This window comes from Petromyzon marinus, chromosome 44 (assembly GCF_048934315.1).
Source record: "Petromyzon marinus isolate PM22_M1 ecotype Great Lakes invasive population chromosome 44, UKy_Petmar_22M1.pri1.0, whole genome shotgun sequence".
NCBI lineage: Eukaryota > Metazoa > Chordata > Hyperoartia > Petromyzontiformes > Petromyzontidae > Petromyzon > Petromyzon marinus.
This window is the reverse complement of record NC_133710.1, coordinates 7,419,658-7,439,937: the sequence shown is the minus strand read 5'-3', so window position 1 is coordinate 7,439,937 and position 20,280 is coordinate 7,419,658. Positions and strand designations below refer to the sequence as shown.

Sequence of the window (20,280 nt, the reverse complement as noted above, 5' to 3'; positions counted from 1 at the left end):
GTCCACGTAGTTTAGAGGTAGTTAACTTGACGGTGGAGGGGTTACCAGCCCCTCGCACCCATCCAGAGCCGCCATTTGGCCACTACGGTGGCTATAAGCACCATGAGGGGTATAGCCAATTCGAATTGGCCTTTCCTCCCATGGCATTGCTCACATCCACCACAGCGTTCCTGTCCGGGACCACCGAGGAGATATGGGGTTGTTTTTTGCCAGACACTGACACCACCACCACCACTGACACCACTACCACTGACACCACCAACCACTGCCACCGTGAAATCACACCAGTGACCGAAACTTCTCAAAACTGCCCCCCCCCCCACCTCCCCCACCCTTATTCCGCGCAGACTCACAAAAATGACGGACGCGGGCCCCTACTGGGATGCGGGCCTGGTGCGCGTGCACTACAACTACACAGGCAAGCTGGGCCGGCCGGCCTCCTCGCGGGGCCTCGGCGCGGCCGGGGCCCTGCTGCTCACCGTCTGCGGCCTCGTGGTCGCCGCCAACTCGCTGGTGCTGGCGTCGATCGCGTCGCGCCGCCGCCTCCACACGCCGGCCTTTGCCCTCCTCGCCAACCTCGCCCTCTGCGACCTGCTCGCCGGCGCCACCTTCTGCGCCAACGTGCTCCTGTCGGGGGGCGCGACGCCCCGGGGCCTCACGCCGGCGCTGTGGTTCGTGCGCGAGGGCAGCGTCCTCGTGGCGCTGGCCGCCTCCGTCTTCACGCTGCTCGCCATCGCGCTCGAGAGGCACGTGACCATGGTGCGCCTCAGGCCCTCGTCCGCCCTGCCCGCGGCCTCCGGCGGCAAGGCCACCGGCAGGCCCGCGTCGCTCGTGGCCCCGGCCGCGTGCTGGACCCTGGCGCTGCTGCTCGGCGCGCTGCCCTCGATGGGGTGGAACTGCCTGGGAGCGCTGCCCTCGTGCTCCGCCGTGCTGCCCCTGCACGCGCGCTCCTACCTGCTGTTCTGCGGCTCGCTGCTCACCGTGGCGCTCGTGGCCATCGCGGGGCTGTACGCGCGCATCTACTGCAGGGTGAGGGCCCGGCTGACGCGGCGGGCCACCAGGAGAGAGGTCCACCCCAGGTCAGGACTGGGAAGTGACGGACGAGGCGGCGGCGGCGGCGGTGGACGAGGCGGTATCGGAGGAACGGCAGCAGCGGCGGTGGCCGCGGCGGTGAGGGAGGTAGGCGGAGGGGGCGTGGAGCGCTGGCGGGGGATGTTGATGAGGGAGGGCAGCGCCCGCGCCTCCACCAGGAGCTGCGATGCCGAGAGGTCCTCTGGGAGGCGCGCGGCGGCTCGCTGGGGCGCCGCCAACGGGGTGAGCGGGCCAGGGACTCCTTCCCCGAGGGGACACCACCACCAAGCTCCTGTGCCGGCACTGGCTGCTGCTACTGCTGCTGCTGCTCCTCTTCCTCCGCTGCTCCACCGCGTCCGGAACGCCTCGCTGAAGGAGCAGCCTGAGCTCAGGCGCTGGCGGAAATGCAGCGACGTTGCCGCGTCATCGTCTACGACTCCTGCTGCAGCCAATTCTGCCGCCGCTGCTGCTGCTGATGATCATGCTGCTAGTGATAGCGGTGGTGTCGGTGGTGGTCGTGCTGGTGGTGGTCGTGCTGCTAGTGATAGCGGTGGTGGTCGTGCTGGTGTTGGTGGTGGTCGTGCTGGTGTTGGTGGTGGTCGTGCTGCTAGTGATAGCGGTGGTGTCGGTGGTGGTCGTGCTGGTGTTGGTGGTGGTCGTGCTGATAGTGATAGCAGTGGTGGTCGTGATGGTATTGGTGGTGGTCGTGCTGGTAGTGATAGCGGTGGTGGTCGTGCTGCTAGTGATAGTGGTGGTGGTTGTGGTTGTGGTGTTGGTGGTGGTCGTGCTGATAGTGATAGTGGTGGTGGTCGTGATGGTGTTGGTGGTGGTCGTGCTGGTATTGGTGGTGGTCGTGCTGCTAGTGATAGTGGTGGTGGTCGTGCTGCTAGTGATAGTGGTGGTGGTTGTGGTGGTGGTGTTGGTGGTGGTCGTGCTGGTGTTGGTGGTGGTCGGGCTGCTAGTGATAGTGGTGGTACTGGTCGTGCTGGTGGTGATAGTGGTGGTGGTGTTGGTGGGGGTCGTATTGGTGGTGCTGGCGGTGGTGGTCGTGCTGGTGGTGATAGTGGTGGTGGTCGTGGTGGTGTTGGTGGTGGTCGTGCTGCTAGTGATAGTGGTGTTACTGGTCGTGCTGCTAGTGATAGTGGTGGTGTTGGTGGTGGTCGTGTTGGTGGTGATAGTGGTGGTGGTGGTGGTCGTGTTGGTGGTGCTGGCGGTGGCGGTTGTGGTCGCGCTGGTGGTCGCTATGCCGCTACTGCTGGTGTTGGCCGTGCTGGAGGTTGGGCAAGTCGTGGTGGTTGTTATGCTGATGCTGATGCTGGTGGTGGTCGTGCTGGTGGTTGTGGCGCTGATGCTGGTGGTGGTCGTGCTGGTGGTTGTAGCGCTGGTGGTGGTGGTGGTCGTGCTGGTGGTTGTGGCGCTGGTGGTGGTGATGGTCGTGTTGGGGATGGTGCCGCTGGTGGTGGTGGTCGTGGCTCCAGACGTTCTAGGACAGCACGGGAGGGCACCACAAAACTTCTGCGATATGCTGAGGATACACCGCGTGCACTCACAGTCCGGACGACGACACCACAACCATCGCCACCTCCTCAACCAGCGGCTGGCGACTTCTCCACCATTCCTCCACCTTCACCGCCATCTCCTCCCGCTCCTCAGCACCATCAACACCTGCAGCAGCAGCGGCACCAGCAGCGCCTTAAGCAGCACCAGCAGCGCCAGCAGCAGCACGAGCAGCACCTGCAGCAGCACCTGCAGCAACAGCTGCAGCACCAGCAGCAGCAGCAGCAACAGCACCAACAGCAGCAACAGCAGCAGCAGCACCAGCAGCAGCAACAGCAGCACCAGCACCAGCAGCACCAGCAGCAACAGCACCAGCAGCAGCAGCACCTGCAGCAGCACCAGCAGCACCAGCAGCAGCACCAGCAGCAACAGCACCAGCAGCAGCACCAGCAGCACCAGCAGCAGCAGCAGCACCTGCAGCAGCAGCAGCAGCGGCACCGACGCTCGTCGGGCCTGCGCTCGCTGTCCCTGCTGCGCACCGTCTCGGCGGTGCTGTGCGTCTTCACGGCGTGCTGGGCGCCGCTCTTCGTGCTCTTCGTGATGGACGCGGCGTGCGGGAGCGCCCAGCGCTGCCCGCTGCTGCTCAAGGAGCGCTGGTTCCTGCTGCCGGCGCTGCTGCAGTCGGCGCTCAACCCCGCGGTGTGCGCCCTGGGCAGCCGCGAGCTGCGGCGGGCCCTGCTGCGGCTGCTCGAGGCGACGCCGCTGCTCGGCCGGCGCCGGCGGCATCGCTGCTGGCGCCGGTGGCGGCGCTGCTGGCGGCGGCGCTGGTGGCGGCGGCGGTGCCGCTGCCGGGACGACGGCGGCGAGGACGAAGGCGGCGGAGGGGCCGGAGGCGCCGCGGCCGGCGGAGACGGCGTCGGCGGCAGCAGCGCCGGCGACGACGGGGGACGCGGGCCGAGGGGGCGGCAGTCCGGAGCCATGTACAGCCGATCGTACAGCGACTCGATGAGCCCCATGGGCGGCGCGGGAGCCAGCTCCCCCGCCGCCGGGCCGTGGCGGGGGAGCGCGAGCGTGGCGTGAGGACGTACGGGGAGGGGGGGATGGGTGGGCGGTGAGTGAGTGGATGAGCGAACGGGTAGGTGAATAAATGGGTCGGTGAGTGAGTGGATGAGCGAACGGGTAGGTGAATAAATGGGTCGGTGAGTGAGTGGATGAGTGAACGAGTAGGTGAATAAATGGGTCGGTGAGTGAGTGGATGAGTGAACAAATAGGTGAATAAATGGGTCGGTGAGTGAGTGGACGAGTGAACGAGTAGGTGAATAAATGGGTCGGTGAGTTAGTGGATGAGTGAGCGAGTAGGTGAATAAATGGGTCGGTGAGTGAGTGGATGAGCGAACGAGTAGGTGAATAAATGGGTCGGTGAGTTAGTGGATGAGTGAGCGAGTAGGTGAATAAATGGGTCGGTGAGTGAGTGGATGAGCGAACGAGTAGGTGAATAAATGGGTCGGTGAGTGAGTGGATGAGTGAACGAGTAGGTGAATAAATGGGTCGGTGAGTGAGTGGATGAGTGAACGGGTAGGTGAATAAATGGGTCGGTGAGTGAGTGGACGAGTGAACGGGTAGGTGAATAAATGGGTCGGTGAGTGAGTGGACGAGTGAACGAGTAGGTGAATAAATGGGTCGGTGAGTGAGTGGATGAGTGAACAAATAGGTGAATAAATGGGTCGGTGAGTGAGTGGACGAGTGAACGAGTAGGTGAATAAATGGGTCGGTGAGTTAGTGGATGAGTGAGCGAGTAGGTGAATAAATGGGTCGGTGAGTGAGTGGATGAGCGAACGAGTAGGTGAATAAATGGGTCGGTGAGTTAGTGGATGAGTGAGCGAGTAGGTGAATAAATGGGTCGGTGAGTGAGTGGACGAGTGAACGAGTAGGTGAATAAATGGGTCGGTGAGTGAGTGGACGAGTGAACGAGTAGGTGAATAAATGGGTCGGTGAGTGAGTGGACGAGTGAACGAGTAGGTGAATAAATGGGTCGGTGAGTGAGTGGACGAGTGAACGAGTAGGTGAATAAATGGGTCGGTGAGTTAGTGGGTAGATGAGTGAATATGTGGGTGCGTGAGTAAGGCGAGTGAGTGGACGGGTGAGCGAATAAATGGGCATGGATGAGTGAGCGAGTAAGTGGATGAGTAAGTGGATGAGTGAGTGTGGTGTACCTGCAATTTTCACCAACTCCCGGACAGAGCAATTGAGTGGCTCTCAACTGCCTCGCGCCTCCCCGAGTTCTCGATTTCCGTTAGCAAAAAACGTGCGCGCGTTAGGTATCATTTGCATGGTCGTCATTGTCATCGTCATCATCATTATTGCTCTATGGAGAACCCGAATCTCAGATCGCCGCCCTTTCTTCGGCCGCACGCTGTCGAAGAGCGAGCGGGGAGATGGCAGGAAGCGAGGCCATCGAGCCGGTGAAATGATGAGCAAGTGATCACCATCACGGTGGCCGAGACTGTTTTCATTTTTGTACTTATTTTACCAGGTAAAGGCCCCACTGAGCTATGTAGCTCTTTTTTGGAAGAAGTGACCTGGCCATGTCCTCGCGTCATCACGAGGACATTTCGAGCAGCCAAATACTCTGAAACGCGTGATGCTGATTGTAAAATGTGGGAGGGAGTAACCGGAGGATCCGGAGGAAAAAATCCACGCGACAGTGGGTAGGGAGAGAGAGAGAGACGCAAACTCCAAATATACAGCAGGCGTCAGGGTCGGGATAAAAACGCACGACCTCCTGCGTACCTGTCGAGGGAGTTAACATCTCCTAGCCACCGCGACTCACAGCGGACGAGACGCTTGCTGGGACGATGGGCACTGCTCGATCGGCGCGTGCTCTGAAGACGCTCGGGCAACGCGCGTCGCCAACATCAGCGCCAGAAAACCGAAGAACCCAGAAAACATAGACTCCACACACACTCGCTCTCACACACTCACACTCTGCAGAACAGGAAGAAAACATGCAAACTGCACGCAGAAATGGGGCCGAGTCAGGAATCGCTCCCAGGCCCTTCTTGCTGCGGGGCAGGAGTGTCACCACGACCGCCACAGTGCTGTACCGTATTGCATTGCAGACCACAGGGCAATGAAACGCTTTGTAAATGTGTTGTGTATCATGGACCACCACATTTCTTAAATAATACGATTTTATGACCCGAGCGTGGATTTCATTGTTTTACCCACTGACATATCGGCCCCCCAATTTTCTCTCCCATGTTCGCGTTTGTGCAAAGGTCGGTCATCGGTCTCATCGCTCCGTCTCCAGCCGAACGTCTTCCCCATCGGGTCATTTGAGAGTTTGGCAAGCCCTTTGTGAAATTTGCATACATTTCTAAGTTGTTTTCTGCAACAACAAAAACCATCGGCTGAACATTGCCACCTAATGACTATGTTGTCAAACGTCGGCACGTAACGGTGAGAGAGACCACTGGCCACGCTGTCGGCCAGTAAGAGCTATAGGCTTCTTCACAAGTGACCGCAATACAGGCATAACCATGCTTAGCGCTCAAGGTGTGTTAAGCGAGCGGCGCTAATCGAATCGGGGCAAAAAGGGGTCATTATAACCATTGTATATATGGGGATGCGTTAACCACCGAGTAATTTATTTCCTACAAGCAATATGAGGGCTTCGTTGGGGTATCGGTAATAGCTCTAATAATGCAGGCGGTAAACATTTCATGAAGACAACTAATAAAAAAGGGTGCCTTGGTGGCTAGGAGATGTTAAATACCTCGCCTTGTATACAGGAGTTTGTGGGTTTGATCCCGACCCTGACGCCTGCTCTATATTTGGAGTCTGCGTGTCTCTATCTCCCCGTGGTTGCGTGGATTTTCCCCCGGGTCCTCCGATTTTTCGCTCCACATTTAGAAACATTCATTTATAATATTTGGCTGCTATACATTTCCATATGAGAAGCCACTTCACTGGACTATTATTTGTGGCTAGGTCGATAAGGGGCCGTCCATAAATGACGTCACGTACCTGGGGGGGGGGGGTCAGACATTTGTGACGTTGTGTGACGAGGGGGGGGGGGTTGAGAAATGCGACGTGACATCAAAATTCGCAACTTTAAATATAAACACGTTCTATACTGTTTGGTTCTATTCGGTAAAGTCACGTAGGTAAAAAATAAAACAACAAAAATCACGACGTTTCGGCCACAACACAAGTGGCCTTCATCAGGTGAAGGGACCGTGCTGTCATGAGGACAGCGTTGGAGTGAAAACAGCCAAGCCCAGGTCGCGTCCTGTAAGCTGTGTGGGAGGAAGCAAAACGCTTTGACAAAGGAATTAGCATAAAAATGAGCATGATGTACGTAGGAGGTGCATGGGCCATGATGGACCAGGAGCGGGTGGGGACCATGACGGACCAGCGGGGGGGGGGGGGGAGTAGAGTTAGTAAGTGGAGTGAGTGAGTGGAGTGAGTGGAGTGAGTGAGTGGAGTGAGTGAGTGGAGTGAGTGAGTGGAGTAAGTGGAGTGAGTGAGTGGAGTAAGTGAGTGGAGTGAGTAGGTGGAGTGAGTGGAGTGAGTGAGTGAGTGGAGTGAGTGAGTGAGTGGAGTGAGTGAGTGAGTGGAGTGAGTGAGTGGAGTGAGTGAGTGAGTGGAGTGAGTGAGTGAGTGGAGTGAGTGAGTGGAGTGAGTGAGTGGAGTGAGTGAGTGGAGTGAGTAGAGTGAATGAGTGGAGTGAGTGGGTGTAGAGAAATAAGCAGCTGTGAAAGTTTGGGATACCACTACTTGAAAAAAATTACTGTACCATTGAAATTTATTTAATGTTTGGTTTGATTTAGAACATCTTTCCAATGATTGCTTAATTTGAAACCATCCTCTCGGTTGAAATTGTGTCTGTGTTTGTAAATCTGAATTGCCTCGTGGACAAATCTTTGATAAAAAAAACCCGTGGGTTTGCAGAGAACCTTGGTATCAGAGAAAACTATTTCGTGATCACCCACAGCGTTGTAACAGTGGTCAGCTACGGCAGAAGAATTCGTTCTGCCGTGTTTCAAATCTGATTTGTGCTCGCGAATTCGGTCAGAGACATGTCGCTTCGTCTCCCCGATATAGCAATCACCACAAGTGCAGCTCAATTTGTAAACCCCAGGGTACGGTATGTCAGGAACGACATCCTTCACGGATGGGATCAGGTCACGGATTTTGTGTACTGTATTGCACCGGACCAGGATCTTGTGTTTGTTTAGACTTTTGGAGATCTTTTTAGTAACGCCTGCTATATATGGTAGTGTGATGGTTTTGACCGCAGTATCAAGTGGTTGTTTCTGTATGGAGGGAGAAACAGCTTGGCGGATGGTATGGTCAGAGTATCCGTTTCTCTTGAGGGCCAGGTATACATGTTTTAATTCACTGGTCAGGTGGTGTTGGTCCGAAATGCAATGTGCCCTGTGGTATAACGTTTTGATGAGATCATTCTTTTGAGCTGGGTGGTGGTGGGAATCAGGTTTCAAGTATGAATCTTTGTGGGTGGGTTTCCTGTAGACAGAATGCCCCAGTGAGCCATCAGGTCTCCTCTCAAACAGAACATCCAAGAATGGTAGCTTGCCATCTTTCTCCACTTCCATGGTGAATTTGATGGTGGGATGTCTAGAATTGATGTGGTGTAGGAAAAGGTTCAAAGCTGGGAGGCCATGTGGCCAAATGACGAAAGTGTCATCCACATATCTCTTCCACAGGGAATGTGTGAGGGTGGAAGTCTGGATAGCGTCTGATTCAAATTTCTCCATGAAAACATTGGCTATCACTGGTGATAAGGGAGAACCCATGGGGGTACCCTCATTTTGTTTGTAGAAGGTGCCATTCCAAGTAAAGTAGGTATTGGTGAGGCAGTGTCTATTCAGCGCAGGTGTATCGGGGTCTAGTCCATGTTGTACCAAATTTTCAATTATTTCAATGGTATCAGGTACCGGGATCTTGGTGAACAGGGAGACCACATCGAAGCTGACAAGGATATCGTCAGGGGACAGTACAACGTCTTTGACCATAGAGACCAAATGAGCAGAGTTAAGTACTGCTGAGGAGGTCTTGCCAATGAAAGGTAGCAAGGTATCTGACAGAAAACGTGCTAGCTTATAGGTAGGTGAGTTGATCGTGGATACGATGGGTCGTAGTGGAGTACCTTCTTTATGAATCTTGGGGAGACCATAGAATCTAGGGGGTCTTGCAGCAAACGGTTTTAAGGAGGGACGTTTAGCTGGTTCGATTAGGGAGGTTGAACTTGTGTGATCTTGTTGGTTTTTATAGTTAGGCTATTTTAGGGTCATTTTTAATTTTTGAGTAACTTCCATCGTTGAGTAGGTTCTGGATTTTGAACCTTTTCCTACACCACATCAATTCTAGACATCCCGCCATCAAATTCACCATGGAAGTGGAGAAAGATGGCAAGCTACCATTCTTGGATGTTCTGTTTGAGAGGAGACCTGATGGCTCACTGGGGCATTCTGTCTACAGGAAACCCACCCACACAGATTCCTACTTGAAACCTGATTCCCACCACCACTCAGCTCAAAAGAATTATCTCATCTAATCGAACCAACTAAACGTCCCTCCTTAAAACCTTCTGCTGCAAGACCCCCTAGATTTTATGGTCTCCCCAAGATTCATAAAGAAGGCACTCCACTACGACCCATCGTATCCACGATCAACTCCCCTACCTATAAGCTATCACGTTTTCTGTCAGATACCTTGCTACCTTTCATTGGCAAGACCTCCTCAGCAGTACTTAACTCAGCTCATTTGGTCTCTATGGTCAAAGACGTTGTACCATCCCCTGACGATACCCTTGTCAGCTTCGATGTGGTCTCCCTGTTCACCAAGGTCCCGGTACCTGTTACCATTGAAATAATTGACAATTTGGTACAACATGGACTAGACCCCGATACACCTGTGCTGATTAGACACTGCCTCACCAATACCTACTTTACTTGGAATGGCACCTTTTACAAACAAAATGAGGGTACCCCCATGGGTTCTCCCTTATCACCAGTGATAGCCAATGTTTTCATGGAGAAATTTGAATCAGACGCCATCCAGACTTCCACCCTCAGACCTTCCCTGTGGAAGAGATATGTGGATGACACTTTCGTCATTTGGCCACATGGCCTCCCAGCTTTGAACCTTTTCCTACACCACATCAATTCTAGACATCCCGCCATCAAATTCACCATGGAAGTGGAGAAAGATGGCAAGCTACCATTCTTGGATGTTCTGTTTGAGAAGAGACCTGATGGCTCACTGGGGCATTCTGTCTACAGGAAACCCACCCACACAGATTCCTACTTGAAACATGATTCCCACCACCACCCAGCTCAAAAGAATGATCTCATCAAAACGTTATACCACAGGGCACATTGCATTTCGGACCAACACCACCTGACCAGTGAATTAAAACATGTACACCTGGCCCTGAAGAGAAACGGATACTCTAACCGTACCATCCGCCAAGCTGTTTCTCCCTCCATACAGAAACAACCACTTGATACTCCGGTCAAAACCATCACACTACCATATATAGCAGGCGTTACTAAAAAGATCTCCAAAATTTTAAACAAATACAAGATCCTGGTCCGGTTCAATACAGTACACAAAATCCGTGACCTGATCCCATCCGTGAAGGATGTCGTTCCTGACTTACAGTACCCCGGGGTTTACAAATTGAGCTGCACTTGTGGTGATTGCTATATCGGGGAGACGAAGCAACATGTCTCTGACCGAATTCGCGAGCACAAATCAGATTTGAAACACGGCAGAACGAATTCTTCTGCCGTAGCTGACCACTGTTACAACGCTGTGGGTGATCACGAAATAGTTTTCTCTGATACCAAGATTCTCTGCAAACCCACGGGTTTTTTTATCAGAGATTTGTCCAAGAGGCAATTCAGATTTACAAACACAATTTCAACCGAGAGGATGGTTTCAAATTAAGCAATCATTGGAAAGATGTTCTAAATCAAACCAAACATTAAATTAATTTCAATGGTACAGTACATTTTTTCAAGAAGTGGTATCCCAAACTTTCAGAGCTGCTCATTTCTCTCCACTCACTCACTCCACTCACTCCACTCACTCCACTCACTCACTCCACTCACTCCACTCACTCACTCCACTCACTCCACTCACTCACTCACTCCACCTACTCACTCCACTCACTCCACTCACTCCACTCACTCACTCCACTCACTCACTCCACTCACTCACTCACTCCACTCACTCACTCCACTCACTCCACTCACTCACTCCACTCACTTACTCACTCCACTCACTCCACTCACTCACTCCACTCACTCACTCACTCCACTCACTCCACTCACTCACTCTACTCCCCCCCAGACCCCGCTGCTGGTCCGTCATGGTCCCCACCCGCTCCTGGTCCATCATGGCCCATGCACCTCCTACGTACATCATGCTCATTTTTATGCTAATTCCTTTGTCAAAGCGTTTTGCTTCCTCCCACACAGCTTAAAGGACGCGACCTGAGCATGGCTGTTTTCACTCCAACGCTGTCCTCATGACAGCACGGTCTCTTCACCTGATGAAGGCCACTTGTGTTGTGGCCGAAACGTCGTGATTTTTGTTATTTAATTTTTTACCTATGTGACTTAACCGAATTGAACCAAAGAGTATGGATCCTTGCAGTTACGAAAGCTTCAAATCTAAAACACGTTCTACTTAATTAAATATACTTTAAATAAATGTTTTCTCCTACAACATCAGAGTGCAGCGGCACATTAAATACGCACTACAACGACAATAGTTTAAAGCGATTTGAAGCATGTTTCATTTTTTTTTTTGGGAGGGGTGGGCAGAGCTTTGTGACGTCAAATTTGAGGGGTGGAGTCTGACTTTTTGTGACGCCGTGTGACGAGGGAGGGGGGGTCAAAAATCGTCCAACATCGCGTGACGTCATTTATGGACGGCCCCTTATGAAAAAAAAATCTCTATAGCTCAGTCGGCCTTACTTGGTGAAAATTAAAAAAAATAGCAGTTTAATTTAAAAAAAAATCTGTTTTAATAATGTATTATAACATCATACTCTGTACTGTACTCATACTATGCACTGTATTATGTACTGTACTCAAAGGCAGCGGTGATAGAGGAGGTTGGGGGGTCAGCCGCGCTCCCAACGGCGTCATTCTCAGAGAGGAGGCTACTGGAACTCCGTGGTGGTGTTGGCGAGGCCCTCGGTCTAAATGTCCACGGTGACGTTTCTTTTAGGTGGGGCTTGAGACTATCCTAGTCGCGTGAGTTCTCGCCTGCCGAAATAAATCAATTTTAATCGATTTGTCACCACGATTCCGATTTAAAGCTTTCGTGACTGCAAGGATTCATCTTCTTTGGTTCTTTCGGTAAAGTCACGTAGAATGAGAATAAAATAATAAAATAAAATAAGACAATTTAATTCTCACGACGTTTCGGCCACAACACAAGGAGCCTTCTTCAGGTGAAGGAACAGAACTGTCGGGACGACAGAGCTACAATGAACGCTGCTAAGCTTCGTAGCGTCTTTTAAGCTGGGTGAGAGAAGCGAGGCACCTTGACAAAGGAATTTACATATCAAACAGGAGCATTTAGCATTGAAATAGCTGAGGGATTAGCTTGTGACTGGTCACAGAAATAGCTATGTTAAAGTCAAAGCCTACACATCCACAGAGGCACCTCGTACAAGGACGCAAATGTGAAAAAAACGAAATCTAAATTACATCAATATAATAAATGTTTATTTTATTGTCACCACGAATCGTGATGATCGAATTGTAATGGGTGCGGTCTGTTTGGCTGGGAAGAGGCGTCGTTCTCATTGGCTGAGCGAATTATGGGTTGGTGAGGTCTGGTTGGCTGAGAGCGTGCGTCCTTCTTATTGGCTGAGCGAATGATGGGAGTGGGGTTTGATTGGCTGAGAGCGTGCATTGTTCTAATTGGCTGAGCGGATGATGGGGGGTGGGGTTTGGTTGGCTGAGAGCGTGCGTAGTTCTCATTGGCTGAGCAAATTACGTGGGCGGGTACATTTCCTTGGCCAGTACCACTGCGTGTTCTCACTGCTAATACATGGATATTTTTTGTTTAAAATTTGTAAAAATAAATTCTCCAGGACAAAGAGCGCTATAACGAATCGGCGTTCTACGGAGGGTCACGCTAATTGAGGTGTGCCTTGATGGTTATTCGCTCGCTCTCCTCCAGAGAGAGGGGGACTCAGAGATGCGAGGAAAGGCAGCAAGCAGCCGCACCTCCGATTAGCACGGTTGACTGCGTACATTGCGAGAGAAGTTCAACATGCCCACATGCAGCAGCAGCAGCCAAGCGGTGACACGTTACGTGGGAATTGACGGTTTACAGGGACTGCATAGAACAGCTTAGCCTGGAGAGCATTCTGAACTACAGGGTGCTTTGCGAACAAGGGCGCTTTGTGAACCTCAAGGTGCATCGCGACCCTCAGGGCGCATCATGAACCTGAGAGCGCATTGCGAACCGCAGGGAACTTGGCGAACCTCAGGACGCATTGCGAACCGCAGGGAACTTTGCGAACCGCAGGGCGCATCATGAACCTGAGAGCGCATTGCGAACCGCAGGGAACTTGGCGAACCTCAGGACGCATTGCGAACCGCAGGGAACTTGGCGAACCTCAAGGCGCATCATGAACCTGAGAGCGCATTGCGAACCGCAGGTAACTTGGCGAACCTCAGGACGCATTGCGAACCGCAGGGAACTTGGCGAACCTCAAGGCGCATCATGAACCTGAGAGCGCTTTGCAAACCGCAGGGCGCATTGCGAATCGCAAGGCGCATTGCGAACCGCAGGGAACTTGGCGAACCTCAGGACGCATTGCGAACCGCAGGGAACTTGGCGACCCTCAGGGCGCATCATGAACCTGAGAGCGCTTTGCAAACCGCAAGGCGCATTGCGAATCGCAAGGCGCATTGCGAACCGCAGGGCGTTTAGCGAACCTCAAGGCACATCGCTTTGCCAACCTGAGGGTGCTTGCCAACCTCAGGGCACATTGCGAAACGCAGAGCGCATTGCCAACCTCAGGGCACATTGCGAACCTGAGGGCGCAATGTGAATGTCGTACGTATGTCATGTGTGTGCGTACAGAGTATGTAGTGTGTACGTAATGTGGATGTTGTATGTATATGTCGTTTGTGAAGTGTTTATGTAGTGTGCATCTAATGTTTGTGGACAGTATTGCGTGTGTGTCGCGACTTCCGTGCGTGTAATTAAAGACTTCCGAAGACAAACGCTGGTGGAACGCTTTACGTAGCACACGTGGGGGCACGAGTGTTTCTGTCCTCACACTCCAAACACACACGAGTGTTTCTGTCCTCACACTCCTAACACACGCGAGTGTTTCTGTCCTCACACTCCAAACATACACGAGTATTTCTGTCCTCACACTCCAAATAGACACGAGTGTTTCTGTCCTCACACTCCTAACACACGCGAGTGTTTCTGTCCTCACACTCCAAACATACACGAGTGTTTCTGTCCTCACACTCCTAACACACACGAGTGTTTCTGTCCTCACACTCCAAACACACGCGAGTGTTTCTGTCCTCACACTCCAAACACACACGAGTGTTTCTGTCCTCACACTCCAAACACACACGAGTGTTTCTGTCCTCACACTCCAAAGACACACGAGTGTTTCTGTCCTCACACTCCTAACACACACGAGTGTTTCTGTCCTCACACTCCTAACACACACGAGTGTTTCTGTCCTCACACTCCGAACACACGCGAGTGTTTCTGTCCTCACACTCCTAACACACACGAGTGTTTCTGTCCTCACACTCCAAACACACGCGAGTGTTTCTGTCCTCACACTCCGAACACACACGAGTGTTTCTGTCCTCACACTCCAAACACACGCGAGTGTTTCTGTCCTCACACTCCGAACACACACGAGTGTTTCTGTCCTCACACTCCAAACACACGCGAGTGTTTCTGTCCTCACACTCCAAACACACACGAGTGGTTCTGTCCTCACACTCCAAACATACACGAGTTTTTCTGTCCTCACACTCCAAATAGACACGAGTGTTTCTGTCCTCACACTCCAAACACACACTATTGTTTCTGTCCTCATACTCCTAACACACACGAGTGTTTCTGTCCTCACACTCCTAACACACGAGTGTTTCTGTCCTCACACTCCTAACACACACGAGTGTTTCTGTACTCACACTCCTACCACACACGAGTGTTTCTGTACTCACACTCCTAACACACACGAGTGTCTCTGTCCTCACACTCCGAATATACACGAGTGTTTCTGTCCTCACACTCCTAACACACACGAGTGTTTCTGTCCTCACACTCCAAACACACACGAGTGTTTCTGTCCTCACACTCCAAACACACACGAGTGTTTCTGTCCTCACACTCCAAATAGACACGAGTGTTTCTGTCCTCACACTCCGAACACACACGAGTGTTTCTGTCCTCACACTCCAAACACACACGAGTGTTTCTGTCCTCACACTCCTAACACACACGAGTGTTTTTGTCCTCACACTCCGAACACACACGAGTGTTTCTGTCCTCACACTCCGAATAGACACGAGTGTTTCTGTCCTCACACTCCAAACACACACGAGTGTTTCTGTCCTCACACTCCAAACACACACGAGTGTTTCTGTCCTCACACTCCAAACACACGAGTGTTTCTGTCCTCACACTCCAAACACACACGAGTGTTTCTGTCCTCACACTCCGAACACACACGAGTGTTTCTGTCCTCACACTCCGAATAGACACGAGTGTTTCTGTCCTCACACTCCAAACACACACGAGTGTTTCTGTCCTCACACTCCAAACACACACGAGTGTTTCTGTCCTCACACTCCTAACACACACGAGTGTTTCTGTCCTCACACTCCGAATAGACTCCACTCATTCGTCCCCAACAGCTCTGCCCGACTTTTCGGTAAGGTGGCGTTGAGGTGGGGGGGGGGTGGTGGTGGTGTTGGGGGAGCGGGCAAATCTGTGAAAAATGTCTTCATAGTGCTTTAGGATTCCTCCACGATGAATGAAGATTCCGATTCCTCCCACCGCCTCGCACACTCCGAATGTCTCCGCTAGGCGGCGCGCGATCCCCAGGCGCTGGCGGGGGGTGGTTTTTTTCGGAATTTCTCGGCCAATTTCCGACGCGACACCCGGCTCGCTCCCAGCCTTTTAATCGGTTGGCTGGCCGTTGGCACGCGATCGCATGTTTACATTATGAATTTGCAAACATTCATTTGCGCAGTTCCTGTCGTAAATAGCTGCTCCCGTAGAAAAAATACACAAACTCTCCGACCGGCGGAATTGATGATCCCGGTTTTTTTTTTTGGGCCAAACGCAAATTTTCTTCACTTGACATCATCGACACTCCGTGTTGAATCCAGTGCCGGATTAAGCTAGTGCGGGGCCTGTAGCATATGTTATGAAGGGGCCCTAAATAAATAAATAAAGCACGCAAATATTAACACAATTGCATTTTTTCACTTGCTATGTAGCCAGATAATACGACAAATCGATAACCTTAAACACCCAGTCGTTCAGAAAAAGTTGAAGGCGGTATAGTACTATAGTAATAGAGCAAGTGCAGAATCACTGAACCGGAATTGATAGCTTGAAAGCAATTTAGCACGGGGCCCTTGAAAGTGCGGGGCCCGTAGCTACTACTACACATGTTGTAGCTACTACACATGTTGTAGCTACTACACATGTTGTAGCTACTACACATGTTGTAGCTACTACACATGTTGTAGCTACTACACATGTTGTAGCTACTACACACGGGTAGCTACTACACACGTGTAGCTACTACACACGTGTGTTGTAGCTACTTTTGATACGAGGATAATCCGGCACTGGTTGAATCCACTGCTGGATGAAGGCCTCCCCCCCCCCATCCACCCTGCCCATCCACAATCCCATGCCCCTCCAGCCACCACGATTGTCGAGACCCGCGGTGGAGCAGATTTCATCGCTCCGTCTCCTCGCTCAGCGAGACGCCCACCAGGATGCGTTCCATTCCCTTGAGCTCCAGCAGCGTAACGAGCGTGGGGTGGCAGGCAGGGGGTGCCTTGCCCCCCTCACATTGACAACCACCATGAGCTTTGTTTTCAACAACAGTGTAAAAAGAAAGCACGTATTTAAAACGCGGTTTGTTTCCTTATGGAAATGCTTTCGTTTACGTTGCACGTTTCATTTTAATTCAATCAGAGCGGTAACGTAAAGTCGCAACGGGGCCAACTACGGAGCTGTCGCGGCTGCAAGACGGAGCGCCCCCTACAGCGTTAAATGTTCGAGACCGTGAGCGCAACGACGAAGATGTGATGAGGGCGAGAGGAGCCGCGATTTGTAACAAGACTTAGCGCGCGGCCGCGCGAGACAAATCGCAGCTTGGGGGCCCCACCTGACCGATTGCTGAGCTGAGAATGTAGCCACTACGCCACTGGGGTCTTCCTCGCGACGTTCCAAGCCGCCGCGACCCCACCTAATTATCTTAACTGATTTGTTTTTTGAATGCTGCATCATCTGCCCACCTTTGCTTTTGCAGGACATTCACTCGTCTCCTTGTCGCTCCTCTGTCGCTGCGACCGTGGTTACTCTTCCCGTGCATTTCACTCGTCGATTCCTCCACTCATGTTGAGGATTCAATCTACCAGACACTGAATGCTTTGTCTAGTCCACGTTCTGTTCAACCAGCACCACCACCAACAACAACAACACTGTACGCCACAACGATACACAAAGATCCCCCGTATAGTCTCAACAGAATGTTGTGACAAGTGCTATTAGCAAGTAACACGTAATGAAGGCCGGCATGGTTCACAAGAGGGTGGGTGGCCAGCACCACGCCTCACCGCCCTTGTCTCCCTAGTGGTGATGTTCATACAGCGCAGCAGGTACTTATTTTATGCTGAGTTGACCCAGGGGAGTCCCAGGACCGGTTGAGATTATCGTCATTGGTGTTGACCGTGGCCATAAATTAAACCCGGGTCGCCGGGTTCGTGGCGCAGGGCGCTAACAACTGCGCCACCGCTCCCCACAACGATGCACTCACCCACCCATCCACTCACCGACGCACTCACTCACCCAGTTAACTACTCACCGAGCCACCACCCACAATGTAGCTCACCTAACTTCTCTGTCTGCTTCTGCCCTCGTACTGCGCCACCTTGGAATTCTCTCCTCCCATCACCATCAATCCGTCTCTGTTCCAAATACGTAGAAGCCTACTCAATACAAAACACCAACGAACTCTGTCTATTTCAACTTTAATGGTGCTCCTTGTTGCTGGCCCTTCGGCGTTTTAGGTATTTTGGAGGGGATGGGGGTAGAAGGGGATGCGTTCAGCAACTGTGATATGTAAAAAAAAAATCTACTTTTTAAGAGCTTAAAATGCACAAGTGCACCAGTGTGTCTGTTTTAAGCTCTTTCTTTTTTCTCTCTCATCGTAAACGCATTATGTTTATTTGCTTTACGGAGCGCGTATGCCAATAAATGCTTCCGAGAGAGTTGTAAACATTCGCAGAACGGTTGAGCCGCCGTGGCTTCAAGACAAAAATGAGACAGAAGCAGAGCAGGAGGGAAGAAAAAAATGTTTATGAATGCAAATGAATGTCCGTGCTAGGATGATGATGATGATGGTAGGGACCGCGTGAAGCCACCCACCCACACACGCACCCACGCACGCGGGCAACCGTGAGAGTGGGTTAGAGGGCCCTCTCACTGCGATACCGTCACTCTTTGTCAGCGTGGCAGCAGAAGCATCCAGCAGCGCGACAGCCTTGAAGTGCACTCACCCTGCTGTGGACCAATTTAATCTGCTGCAAGCGGTGAACCTGCTGGAGCGTTTATACAACACTGACAGACTGGTCTCTGATGGGGCCTCTAAACCTTAAGCCGACATACCAGTCTCTGATGGGGCCTCTAGACCATAGGCGGACAGACTGGTCTCTGATGAGGCTTCTAGACCATAGATGGACAGACTGGTCTCTGATGGGGCTTCTAGACCATAGGCGGACAGACTGGTCTCTGATGGGGCCTTTAGACCATAGACGGACAGACTGGTCTCTGATGGGGCCTCTAGGCCATAGACGGACAGGCTGGTCTCTGATGGGGCCTCTAGACCATGACGGACAGACTGGTCTCTGATGGGGCCTCTAGACCATAGACGGACAGACTGGTCGCTGATGGGGCCTCTAGACCATAGACGGACAGACTGGTCTCTGATGGGGCCTTTAGACCATAGACGGACAGACTGGTCTCTGATGGGGCCTCTAGACCATAGACGGACAGAGTGGTCTCTGATGGGGCCTCTAGACCACAGACGGACAGACTGGTCTCTGATGGGGCCTCTAGTCCATAGACGGACAGACTGGTCTCTGATGGGGCCTCTAGACCATAAACGGACAGACTGGTCTCTGATGGGGCCTCTAGACCATAGGCGAACAGACTGGTCTCTGATGGCGCCTCTAGACCATAGACGGACAGACTGGTCTCTGATGGGGCTTCTAGGCTATAGATGGACAGACTGGTCTCTGATGGGGCCTCTAGACCATAGACGGACAGACTGGTCTTTGATGGGGCCTCTAGACCACAGACGGACAGAGTGGTCTCTGATGGGGCTTCTAGACCATAGACGGACAGACTGGTCTTTGATGGGGCCTCTAGACCATAGACGGACAGACTGGTCTCTCATAGGGCCTCTAGACCATAGACGCACAGGCTGGTCTCTTTAGACTGGCTTACCTGTGAGCCATGGACATTTTAACGTGCTGTTTTCGCTCAAACAAGTCCTCTTATTACAAGAAAAAAAAGACAACCGAAAATGTGGTTTAATGGCTAAACACATATATTTACTTTAAAATATATATCCAACTTAAGACCAGCACAAATATTTACACATCCCCACCCTTTTAATCAATATACGTATTTAGGACACAGTCAATGAACAGACATATTTTATGTATTTATATAAGTGTAGTAATTTATCCTACTTATATCAAAACGCGGTCTTTCAACTTTGAATTCACGATAGGCTGGTGACGGGAAAAGAGACATGGACAAGATACAGAGATGTAGGGAGACAAGAGAATCGTAGAGAAGCGTTGAGACGGAGTGAGACGAAAGAACAGGCGCAAGACAAGATCGGGACGAGATATATCAATTGTCTCCCCATGTCAATCAACCCGTGACATTTATTCGGTTCTGTAACCCATCTTCTTTAATGTCATTGAACCAGGTGAGAACTCAAGGGAGACAGGATGCGAGTCTCATGAGCAAGAGTGACCTGAGCTTTTTTTTTTCATTCAGTTTTGTTGTTGTTGTTGTTGCTGTTGTCCATGAATCCCAGCATCCCCTTCGGCCTTCTTGGGGGCCCTTGAGTCTTCGGCTTGTGGTGTTTTTTTTTTTTCCCGCTCACGCCTTCAGCGTGGGCCACCGCCGGCTCCCGATAGAATTCACAACAATGCGTCGTTCTCTCTCATCTCGAATGAAAAGGCCCCACTCTGTGACCGCTCCGCGTCTCCCTCCCTGTGAGAGCCGGGGGAGGAGACGTAACGGAGGGGGAGGAGATGTGGGGAGATGTTGTGGAGGGGTGGGGGTGGGAGACATGGGGGGGGGGGAGACGTTGTGGGGGGGAGACGTTGTGGGGGGGGAGGAGGCGTGGGG

At 52.1% G+C, this 20,280-nt stretch overlaps 1 protein-coding gene across 1 annotated transcript; it reads left to right on the top strand.

Annotated features, from left to right (window-relative positions):
• Positions 1-328: 328 nt before the first annotated feature.
• LOC116951873 (uncharacterized) lies at positions 329-6,555 on the top strand. Its single transcript, XM_076073988.1, has one exon. It carries the CDS (start codon positions 358-360, stop codon positions 3,646-3,648), a length of 3,291 nt encoding a protein of 1,096 aa, XP_075930103.1. The 5' UTR covers positions 329-357; the 3' UTR covers positions 3,649-6,555.
• The last annotated feature ends 13,725 nt before the right edge of the window (positions 6,556-20,280 follow it).